Source organism: Seriola aureovittata, chromosome 11 (assembly GCF_021018895.1).
Source record: "Seriola aureovittata isolate HTS-2021-v1 ecotype China chromosome 11, ASM2101889v1, whole genome shotgun sequence".
NCBI classification, from domain to species: domain Eukaryota; kingdom Metazoa; phylum Chordata; class Actinopteri; order Carangiformes; family Carangidae; genus Seriola; species Seriola aureovittata.
The window spans coordinates 6,668,829-6,680,496 of record NC_079374.1 but is presented as its reverse complement, the minus strand read 5'-3'; the positions used below and the strand labels follow the sequence as shown (position 1 = coordinate 6,680,496).

General features: G+C 43.0%; 1 protein-coding gene across 1 annotated transcript; it reads left to right on the top strand.

Annotated features, from left to right (window-relative positions):
• Nucleotides 1-200: 200 nt before the first annotated feature.
• On the top strand, nucleotides 201-11,295 carry cenpj (centromere protein J). The gene is made up of 19 exons (XM_056390177.1): nucleotides 201-283; nucleotides 819-1,228; nucleotides 1,831-1,957; nucleotides 2,141-2,365; nucleotides 2,522-2,624; nucleotides 2,766-2,871; nucleotides 3,038-3,841; nucleotides 4,663-5,500; nucleotides 6,026-6,158; nucleotides 6,531-6,696; nucleotides 6,988-7,119; nucleotides 7,229-7,366; nucleotides 7,719-7,818; nucleotides 8,087-8,250; nucleotides 8,419-8,508; nucleotides 8,895-9,035; nucleotides 9,689-9,773; nucleotides 9,902-10,022; nucleotides 10,356-11,295. Exons 2-19 carry the CDS (start codon nucleotides 845-847, stop codon nucleotides 10,546-10,548), a joined length of 4,050 nt encoding a protein of 1,349 aa, XP_056246152.1. The 5' UTR covers nucleotides 201-283; nucleotides 819-844; the 3' UTR covers nucleotides 10,549-11,295.
• Nucleotides 11,296-11,668: the final 373 nt, after the last annotated feature.

Sequence of the window (11,668 nt, the reverse complement as noted above, 5' to 3'; positions counted from 1 at the left end):
AAAGTGCCAATTTTATTTTTCCAAAACGTGTAGTTGATACATAATTTAGCTACTGTGGTGTATATGAAACAAAAAGACAAATTAAAACAAAACCAGAGAACCTGACGTTTTAAAGAAAGATGCTTGAACTACATTACCCACAATGCAACAACAGTTTTGTTGTCGTTCATCTACTCTCGCGGGCTTTGTTTTGATATGGCGGCAGGCTTCGAAACTTTTGTCTGTTATGCTCGTACAACGCAGAGTTCTACCTCAGTAACACCACTTTCCTGCTGCGTTACAGGTAAATTCAGTGTGTTTCGACACTTTTATTTATTTTGTGAATTTCTTCGATTGTCACTACAGTTTAAAACCTTTAAAAAAAACTTTTGTGTCTCAAATAAAACGCATCCTGCTAACGATATTCAAGTATCACCAAGGAAGCCGAGCCTTTTAAATGCATCGGAAATAAACCAGCTAAAACTGACTAAGAATGCCATCAAACTATGATCTGAATTGTAAGATATATGTCATCAATGTTGTCAATCTGTCAATGATTCAGCCGATTAGTTTTCACAAACAGCTGTGATTTAGTTTGCTGTTACTAACCAAACAAACACTCGTTTAAAACCGACACTCTGCTGCCGTGACGTGCTGCTGTGTAGTGTCAACGTTTAATCGAAGCCAGATTCTTGTTAAAATAGCTAACGTTATTTCAATTTAAACCTGTCACTATATATAGTTTTCTTGGATTTGGGCATCACCTAGAGCGTGCTTATTCACGGTGTGATTAACCCCTCAACCTGTCACCATAATCTGTCGTTCAAATCCCGGATTAGCGAGCTCTGCCTGAGACAGCGCAGTCATGTCATCGCCAGCCGGGCTTCAGTACTCCCAGGCAGAGTTCTTGGCCCGGTGGATGCCAAGTAGCAGCAGAGCCGGGGTGATCCTCAACCCCTCCCCGGACTTGGCCGGTTCCTTGCGGCACATGTCAACCGTGGGATCCCCGCCCCTGGAGCCAGACGACTCCTTCGCCTCCGACTTCGCCCCTCTGTCCGCCTCTGCAGACAGCAGCTGCCTCGGCGTCGATGGATTTTTACGGCCGGCTGGAGGAGAGAGGGCTGGGACTGACAGGCCAGTGAACGTCCCTGACTCTGTCCCTATCAGAAATTCAGATGGACATTTGGACAGTTTGGATGAGATGGCAAGCAAATCACATGATCTGCCCCTAATGATGAAGCTAGAGGAGGTAAGAATATCATTGCATTTCAGAATGTGGTGTTCCTATGATTGATATTTATTCCTGAGCTGGGACAAATATTTGACTGGTTGTCAAAATTAACAGTGCAATCTTTTTCTAAATTCTGAATCAGATATCTCCAACAATATCTTAAAAAACTGGAGATGGTCTTTTAGTTCAGCTTTAGTTCAGTTTAGTTCAATAGTTCAGTTTTAACATCTCAACATATCAAAACAAATGAAAATAAACGCAACAACTTTATTACTGACATTAGGACTTGTTGATGTGTGGACTTCACCGTTGATTATATCACTCCTTCCTGTGTACTTGATACTCCCACCTTCAGCACGCACACTCCCACTCTCACTCTCACTCACACACTTGCTATTATTAGTATTTTTCTGTGTGTGCATGCAATCAGTTAGCACTTTGAATGTGTTGATTTATCAGTATGTACAGTTGTGGTAGGAAATATAGGTATGGTAAATTTATTCATAAAGCACATTTTGAAGTTACAAGGTGCTGATTGTGATGAGCAGCCACAATAAATGTACATGTTGAAATGTACATGATGAAAACACTCCATACTGTGATATTGTGTGTTTGTGCAGTTGAGGAAATGGCAGCAACACATGCAGGAGCAGCTAAAGGCCAATCAGTTGGAGGAGCTGCTTCGCCTCCAGGAAGAGCAGCAGAGGCTCCTGGGAATGATGAATGATTCCCAGCACTGCACAGGAGGTGAGAAAGAGCGATGACAAGAATATCTGCAAAAGTGATCATTTGTTTCACTTAACATATAAAATATGCAGGTTGGAGACTGATGTGTATGTATTTTTCCTACTTCCCACACTTAGTCATAGCTTCTTTGTGTTTATATTTGCCTTCACACACTGTTTGCATTAACTGTATTGTACATTGCAGATCATTCAGAGGGCTTAGAGCTGTCAGGAGCAGAGTGGGAAGAGAACCCACTCCAGGGAGCCTCTCATCACAGAGAGACCCCACACAGCCCCACCATAAACCGCTTTGGGATCCCACAGGGCTCTACCTGTGGCCCTCGACAGGGGCAACAGCTGTCACCGGCAGGGAGATGGGAGCGGCTAACAAAGGGGCAAAATCATGAGGGGGTGGATGACAAAGAAGAGGGTGAGACAGCAAGTTTTTTTTTTTTTTCAACTGACTGTAATGTGACAGTGGAAGTTCCAGTTTTTGTATTTGCATTTGGATACTACATTTTTAATTTTAGGAGATCTATGATAAATCACTTGGGCATGACCTTCTAACAGCGTGTGTTTCCTACAGACACATGGAACTCCACAGGCGATGATGACACGTTAATATCAAGTAATGGTGCGGCTTTGACTGAAGACCATGGTAGAACAGAAGATACAACTTCTCAGGACAGGTACAAACTATTTTCTATTATAAAACTAAATCCAGTGTTAAACGAAGCGATAAACTAAGCAAGTTGCTTTGTGTTTACAATTTTTATTTGTTTGTTTGTTGACAAACTTATATGTTTGCCTTGTGTGTGTCCCCTCGCCAGACCTATTAAGCCAGGCATTGGAGGTCATAAGCAGACGTTTGAGGAGTTGTTGGAGGAGCAACTGAGGTTGGAGGAGCAGAGGCTGAAGTCTGCCCGGCAACAGAAGGTCAGAGAACATAATAAAGATTTCCTTACATTCCTTACTTCTTCATGTTGGTGCTTCCGTGGAAGCTTTGACATCCAAGCCTTTGGAGATTCTTCTTGTTCTTCTTCTAAAAAATAAAGCAACCAAATTCACATTACATTCACATGTTGTCTCCTCACCTTAACAGAGCCAAGATGGGGCTGAAGCTGTACATGCCCCTCCAAAGAGGGCCTTTCTGAAGCGAGGCGAGGGGCTTTCTAGATTTACCAACAATCACAAAGCCTCTTTACCAAAAAAAGAGATGAAGAAGGACTCCAAACCACAACCACGAGCCAGAGTAATCTCCCGCAGCAACTCAGAGCCTGCAGCCATCCTGAAAGGTGGCACAAATTGCATCCAGCGGCTTCCTGTCCAGCGTAAAACTGCCATACTTAACAAGGAGAACCGATTGAGAGGTCTTAATTCGCCACCTCAGGACACCAGAGCTGAAAGTAAGACAGCCCGGATGAAGGTGTTGGGTAGTCATCAAAGGCAGAATACAGAAATATCAGAGTCTATTGAAACTGACTCAGAGGGGAGACGCACCAAACAGTGTCAACTGGGGCAAGTAAAGGACCAGAATAACAGGACAGTGGGTCTGTCTGCTCAAACTACAAGGAAACCCGAGCATCACAACATGCAGCCGAACCCTGTTACCAAACAGGTGGGCATGTTGGGAAGGCCAGGGAAGACTGAAAATTATGCAGCTAAAGAGAAAAATTTTGGTTCAAAAGTGGATTCAGCAGAACGAATAACGGGGTCAGAAGGAGACGGAGGAGGAGGAGGAGGAGAAGGAGTTCCACCGGACTCGTTTGAGTTGTCGTTCCAGGAGAAGCTCCAGCGTTGGGAGTGTGACCTGCAGTTGGAAAACATGGAGCTGGGAGAGTTTGAGCTACTGGAGCAGGCAGCTGAAGAGCTGTCCTTCTCGTCCAACTCCTCCTTTGTCATGAAGGTGCTTTATTCAAATCTCTAGTGGTTGTTGTGTTGTGTTGTGTTGTGTTGTGTTGTGTTCAGGGATGTTTTGTCTTATTATCTGAGTCCCTGCTTATTGATGCTTATGATGCAACATTCTGTGTCTGTTTGCATGAAATGTCCTGGATACCAGATGTTAGTAGTAGTAGTATAATAGTAGGCAATACTCTTTTGAAGTGGCTATAATCCATATTTTTATACTGACGGTGGATCACATCACATGGTCTCCAAACATTACGGTTGTGAGTCATTCTCACTGCTCCTGTTGTAGTTTGTGGTTGCAGCTGTTTTCAGTTAAAAGCCTCTAAAGACCCCACCCATATCAATTGTGTTTGCAGCTTGTTTACGCTACCCCCAAGTGGGCAAACACCCGTTATTGCAGTTTTAAGAAATCGCCACACTAGGTCACCCTTGACAACTAGAAGTTATTGTGAGTCCCCAGTTTGAGATATTTGCTGCACGTCATTCCCTCATCTCTCTCTCGCCCCATGTCCTGTCATCTCTCTACTGTCAGTTGTTGACAGTAGCCAGCAATGACCATTGTAGAGAAAGTGTAACAAAATGTAATATCCTGCCAAATGTTATTTTCTTCAGTCCCTAGTTAATACAACAGCTGCCCAATTTGTTTGATGACTGTTAACAACTTTTATCAACAAACTTATTGGTAGTGTAAGGGCTTCTAGAATTAATGCAGTCAGTTGGTTTTAATTATGTGGATTTTTTTCCCTGTATCATCCTATTATATTTGACCTGTTGTCTGTAAAGCTATGTATCTTCAAAGACTCTGCTCTGTACTTGCAGGTTCTTCAGATGGACCAGCAGCACCAGCAGCTGCATGCTGCTCAGGGGCTCCACCAGCGACGGCTCTCCTCCACCCCCATCAAGTCGCCTCCCAGAGGTGCACTTCAGAGGTGCAGCAGTGGTGGTTTGACGTGTAAAAACAGCTCTGTGAACGCAGAAGCATTTGTGGCGAAGAGAAGAGATGATGCAATGAAGAACAAAGTGAACATCGAGGATGAAGAGGGACAGGACAGTGGGAGAGAGGACAAGCACTCTGATGTTTCATCCTGTGGCGGCTCTGAATTTGAAGACCAGGAAGTTGCGGTCAAACCACCTGTGTTTCCCTGCACCTTTACCTTTCCTGCACAGTCTAACCCACCATACGATAAGCGGTCGTATCAGGACGAGGACAGTTGTAGAGATTCAGATGTGACACAAGATGGTGATGGTGAGAGCGATGGCGTCCTCAGCAATGCTGATGAGTCCACTCTGATAGAGGACAAAGACGGCCAGCAGAGGAGAGTTGTGTTTGACGACGATGACACGTGGAACGACCTGGAGGAAACTACAGTCGACCCACACAGTGACATTAGAGGAGTCAGTCCAGTTTCCAAGGCGACAGCCAATCGCGTCTCACCGCCGGAGCGGCCTTTGTTGAGGAAGGTGGCAGTGAACAAAGTTGTGGAGCTGGATAAAGGCACAGTCACTGGTTCAGCCAATCTGGAGCCAGATCCTCCTCCTGCCTCTCAGCTTATGACAAGGTTGTTCCCCTCGCTCAAGCCAAAGGCCCAGAATACACCTCTCCCTCCTCCTACCGCTTCTGTTTGTTCTGAGCCCAAAAAACCAGAGGAGGAGACAGGTGAATGTTTTATTATAACGTGTATCAGTATTTTGATTCTCACTTTACTCTCATAAAAAACACATTTTTATTGTTGTTCACACATGAATTTAATTGGCACTGACGCATGAAAATAGAGGTAAAACTTATCCTTATTTTCAATGAATGGATTTATTGTTCAATCTGTTAATTGTGCATGTCTGACAACGATATCGATATGTGGCCCAAGTTTACAAATCTTTATATTGAGAAGCTGGTGATTAGGTTTTGTTGATCAGCTTATTGTTTCAGCACAACATGTCAACAACTCTGCCCTTCTGACTTCTATGTTTATTCTTTCTGTAACATTGTGGTGTAATGTTTTGTTGACCTCAATGCCACAACAATAAGTCAAAAACCTTCTGTAAAATATCTGTGAACAGAAGCTGTCACTTTATTGTGTCATGGGTTTTTAATTTCAAAAAGGTTAAATTCCAGGAAACAAACATAGAGAGGCAGTTTGACCACAACCCCGAGTTTACTGTGTGTGTGTTTCCTCGTCCCCAGGCCAGCAGGTCCAGTCTAGGCAGCTGAGGGAGAGACTGGTTGAGCTGGAGATTGAGATCGAGAGATTTAAGAAGGAGAACGCCGCCCTCGCCAAGCTCCGACAGGAGAACGAGAGAAACCAGGAAAACCTCAGGTGATTTTATCTGTCTGCACTTAATGTTGTTTTAATACCTGTTGATACCGTAGAACATAATCAGAGTTAGATTTTTCATTTCCTGCTGTATGATGGTGGTGATTTTATGTGAGGCAATTCCCTACGGATTAAAGTCAAATAGTTTGCTTACACAATAAAATTGTTATGCAAAAATTGGTAGCACAAACCTATTATGATAAATAGTGAATGATGAACATCTCAACATGACTTTGAGAGCAAACTTCAAATGTACGTTCAGCTCCATGTTTTCTATCACCATGTCCTATTTCGAGTGGGAACATTTTGATGAATTATGGGTTTCTCTCTCCTCGCACAGACAGATTAATGTCTCGTTTGTTCTTGTTTTTGTAGGAAAGAGCGTTTGGAGTTTGAACAGACGAAAGCAGAGGAGCTGGCCAAGTTCGAGGAGTACAAGAAAGAGGAAAACAAGAAACTGCAGAAGGAGCGCAAACTGTTTGAGAAGCACGCGTCAGCCGCCAGAGCCATTCCTGACAAGAAGGAACGAGAGGAAATCCAGGTGACGGAGAGAGAGAACACTCGTGAATCAACAGCTCACTTTGCGGTCCCAGGATAATTGGTTCTTTACATGCACATTCCCAATAACATGACTTCAAATAAATACTAATGTTGGACCTGTGACCTGAGACAATTAGTTGATTTTTATTGTACATGTGTAATTACATGTCCTGTTTCAAAACCAATGAAAGAAAATGGTCAAATAAAAAGAAAGAAGAAATTATGTATTTTACTATGTGTGAAATCTTAAAATATGTGGAACCCCCCCTTTAATCTGTCCCCCCCCCACCAGGCGTTGAAGCAGCAGCTGAACTCCCTGCAGGAGGAGCTGAGGAGGAAGGAGAATCGCTGGACCTCCACACACAGCCGGCTGCGGCAGCAGATGGACTCCCTCAGCCAGGAGAACAGCTCTCTCCAGGACGAGGTGCCCACCTGACCTCTGACCCTTTTACCCCAGTTACACCTGGCTTTAAAATTCAGTTTGTATCTGGACAAGGAAAAACACCTGTAATGTCATGTTGTTGTTTTTTTAGATCCGTGTGTTGGAAAAGCTCCGCCTCAGTGCCTGGAAGAAAAACCCCGTCACTGCAGAGAAGGACAAAGAAACAAAAGACGCTCCTGGATTTTTTGCAAACAATGTTTCATCTGTGACCAAAGGAGTGAAATTTGCTGTAAGAATGTTTATACTTTTTGTTATTGGCTGGTTTGTCTACAGCAAGGATTACATTTTATAGTATGATCACAAAACCAATATGACATTTTTCTCAAACTTTACTCCTGTGATTGGACTGAAATTGAATTAAATATTTTATATCAGTGTGATTAGAACCGGGGGGGTCCATGACACTCATTTATGATTATTCACACTTAACAACATTTAACAACCAGACAAACCAGGTTCATTGGCCAAATTCCATGTCCCTTTCCATACCTGTGTACTGCAGGTGCTCTGATAATCTCTTCAGTGTGTTTTCTCGTCTTAGCATTACACTGAAATCACAAGTTGTCTCTCTTTATTTTCAGAGTCCTCTTGACTCTCGAGGAAGCAGCAGCAGTCCTCCACACAGCGGCACTGCTGCAGCGGGTCGACGGGGCTCCGGGGAGACGAGCCAGGGTGCTGCAGGTACCGTGAGTTTCCATTTAAAGGGGGATTTCCGGCTCAGGAGTTTTAGAGTTACGGTCTTTTGTAGATTCTAACTTCTTTGTTCCCCTAGACACATAATCAGACTTACATATGGTTGGACTAACAGCTATAATTAATATTTTTATATTAACAATGGATCACGTGACTATTTGTGAAAGGAACCGATAGAAATGTGTCACCCAAGTTACTCTCAACTCTCTAAAGCGTTATATTCTTTTTTTGTTTTGTGTTGGTTGTTTTATGTCAGTCGGGATGAAGAGCAGCCTGAGGCGGCCAGCAGGGCCAGGCACCGCTTCCTCATCCTCCTCTTCCTCCTCATTGCCTGGCAGGATGACAGAGGAGAGGTCACCACCTGCCAACAAGAGCCAGGACAAACCGCCAAACCAAGAACAATCAAACAGCAGCTCTTCAGTAAGAGACACCGTTAGTGCTGTTCTCTCTTTTCTGCTTTAACAAATCTATACAAACAACACCTTCACTGACAAATACCAAAAGCTCATATGATGGAAAACAAGCGACAAAAGTTTCAGGAGCCCATGTTGAATAATTTGTTATTTTTTTGACATCTTCTCTTTGTAGAAAAGAGATTCTCTGCCAACAGAAGCAGAGTGCCGCGAGGCTGAGGAGGCAGAGTCAGCTCAGGAGGTTATAACACACCCTGACGGGAAGGTGAGAAAGTGGAAAGACGTGTCATATTGTACATCGCCAGAATATGAAATCCTGAAAACTAAGTGACTTGACGGGAACCACTGGAGACGTTTTCAACACCTCGAGACTCCACTGAGAAAAACTGCTAAGACACATCTAGATGTGAATACCAGGAAATGAAAGCTGAAGTGCTGAACTCTTGTCTCATATTCATCTTTTGATCTTAAACCCATATGTCTTCAGTGAACAACAAAAAAACAAAAACACAGGAATTGGTTCCAGTAGTTTGACGTCTGTGAACAACTAGAGTTCACTACAGTAGTTATGTCAGGTGGTTTTACTGTTAACGTTGCAGAAAATGCACAGAGAAACTGTTTTGCAGTGAGTTCTGGTTCTGACTCTTGCAGGTAGAGAAGGTTCTGGCTGGTGGTGATCGCCTCATCGTATTCCCCAACGGCACCAGGAAGGAGGTTTCAGCCGACGGACTGACGGTCAAGGTCACCTTCTTCAACGGAGACACCAAGCAGGTCACAGCCGACCAGAGAGTGGTGAGGCTTCTACCTGACATGAGGCAGACTTAAAGTAACTGCATCCAACCTCCACAGGTCTTTCTAAACAAATAACTGAGAGCGTGTTGAGCGCTACAGTAAGTCAGGGAACGTTTTAAATGTATGAGGCAACAGGGTCTTTGCTGTTTGTCTCCTGCACCAAACTGGGGTTAGAAAACTGAATCAAATCATTAGTCATCATTTTTCTTACCAGTTTAGTTAAAAATATCTTTTGTTTTCTTTTTAGCAAAAGACGGTAAATCTGCTCTTGTGTAGTAAGTGATGTCACCTTATTAAAATCAATTATACATAGTGACGGACAGCAGATACCTTAAGTCTTGGAAAGGGGATCAGATCGCCTTACATAGGCTGTATTTTACATATTTTTTACATATTCTGAATTAAACTGACCATCCACTTTTGAGCTTTTGTTAATGTGGACAATCAGTTTAACTTACTTTGAGTTTATCTAATGTAAGAGTTAAAAATCAATGTGAAATTTGATGTTTTTAACCTCAAAGATCAAAGAGTGATGTGAAGAGAATCGATTTTCCTTTGAGAACTCACAGTGGAAAACTTGATGAGTCTGCTCTGCCGTCAGCAATTTAATCCCCTGCCAAGTCTCTGACCACGGCTCTGCTCCTTGTGCTCAGATCTACTACTACTCCGACGCCCAGACCACACACATCACCTACCCAGATGGCATGGAGGTCCTGCACTTCCCCAACAACCAGACTGGTGAGAACAGATGTTTGTTTTGTATCGAGCTGTAAAATTACCACCAGACGAAAGCTGCTCAGTAGAGGATCAGTTGAACAATGTTCTTTAAACATTGTTTTTTTTTTTTTTTTTTTTTCCTACTCCAGAAAAGCATTTCCCAGACGGTCGTAAAGAAATCACCTTCCCAGACCAGACGGTCAAGAACCTGTTCCCAAACGGCAGAGAGGAGAGCGTGCTGACAGACGGGACCATCATACAGGTCAACCCGTGAGTAAAACCACAGCTCCAGCTTCTCTCAATGGTTCTGGTGTTACAAGTTCTGGTTCAACTAAATTGTAACATCGTCACACAAGAGAAAGACACTGAACGTGCACACTGGAGAAGGTATTTCTAAAACATTTATTCGCCTATCGAAACAGTTGGATCGACTAATCGTTAACTAATTGCAGCTCTATAAAGGATTGGAGTACGAGTCATTTCCATGTGGATGTGCTGATCTCTGCTTGAGCTCCAGTTTCTGATTCAGGCTGATGATACGTTTGTTTTTAAAGTCTTTAAACGAAGACTCGCAGGGTGTAAAGTGTGTGCTGTTTCTCTCAGGGACGGCACCAAGGAGATCCATTTCAACACGGGCCAGAAGGAGATCCACACCGCTGACTACAAGAAGAGGGAGTATCCAGACGGCACCGTGAAGACGGTCTACGCCGACGGCAGGCAGGAAACCCGCTACCCCACCGGACGGCTCAGGATCAAAGACAAAGACGGCAACGTCATCCTGGACCACAGGGCGTAAACTAAACATATGAATCACTTTCTTGCTCTCCTCTCTCCACAGGGAGGTCAGAGGTCAGCCAGTTTGGATTTGGAGTTCTTCTGAGCTCAGCTCACTTCATGAAGGAAAAGCTTTCGGCTGCAGCGTCACAGTAACAGACACGAGAGAGTGGTGTCAGTCTTCTCATCGAACTCTTGGCAAGAAAGGAAATGAGTGTATTTCCCCAAAATCTTCCTTTTTAATGCTTTAACATGCTGCCAAAAGGTGAAACTCAAAGCCGATGAATTTGAGGAAGTCTCTTTTAACATTTGAATTATTTTTTAATTCAGTTTTAAAAGGGAGGAAGTTGAGCCTCCTCCTCATTTTGTGGCAGCACACATACGGGTTGATGCCTGTCATCACAGTCCAACACTCCAGAGAAGCAGCAGTGGGTTTATTTTTTTGTTTTTAAATCACGCTCGTTTTCCCCAAATGGGCAAATCTCATCTGCCCCATCTTCACTACATGTGTCTGCATGTTGCATCGTTCATCACTGAGGTCTAACAAATGTGTTGAATGCATTTCCCTCTTCATAACACATTAGCAGAATTGAATTAGGATTGATTTTTATTTAAAACGCTGCATTGTTTGCATGTTTTTTCATGCTCTTACTCACCGTCTTTGTCGGCACATTTCTTTGCTCATTACCACCAGAAAGGTTTTGCAAATGTTTTATTAGGAAATACATTCACCACATTTGTTAGATCTCAAAGATACACAGAAGAAGAAAACTCCAGAGGTCACCTTTAATGTTTTTCTTCTAAAACGTTACCTGAATTTTTACAATGAAATCGCGTCTTTAGTCACGAGAGACAATGTTTGGTTTGTATGAGGATCATTTTTGTTTATGATCTACCACCAAACTTCATCCACAGCTGTGAATATTTTAACAGACTGAGAGATACTTGCATCGACTCATTGTTTACACTTCCAGTAAAGGCTTGAGAATAATGAAATGCTGAACAGAAACAAGATGTCACGTGTGCATTAGACTGAAACAGACTGCTTTTAGTGTGGTGTGTGAAGTGTTTGTTTGCATTAATTTTAATTTGTAAAAATGTTAAATACATATTTATTTCCTTAGCTGACTGTATATTTTTTG

Excerpts from the sequence above, each read along its gene's own strand:
- cenpj (XM_056390177.1), top strand. The coding sequence starts at position 845 with ATGTCATCGCCAGCCGGGCTTCAGTACTCCCAGGCAGAGTTCTTGGCC. Across the intron at positions 3,842-4,662 it reads ACTCCTCCTTTGTCATGAAG|GTTCTTCAGATGGACCAGCA; the intron begins GTGCTTTATTCA and ends CTGTACTTGCAG. Across the intron at positions 8,509-8,894 it reads TAACACACCCTGACGGGAAG|GTAGAGAAGGTTCTGGCTGG; the intron begins GTGAGAAAGTGG and ends TGACTCTTGCAG.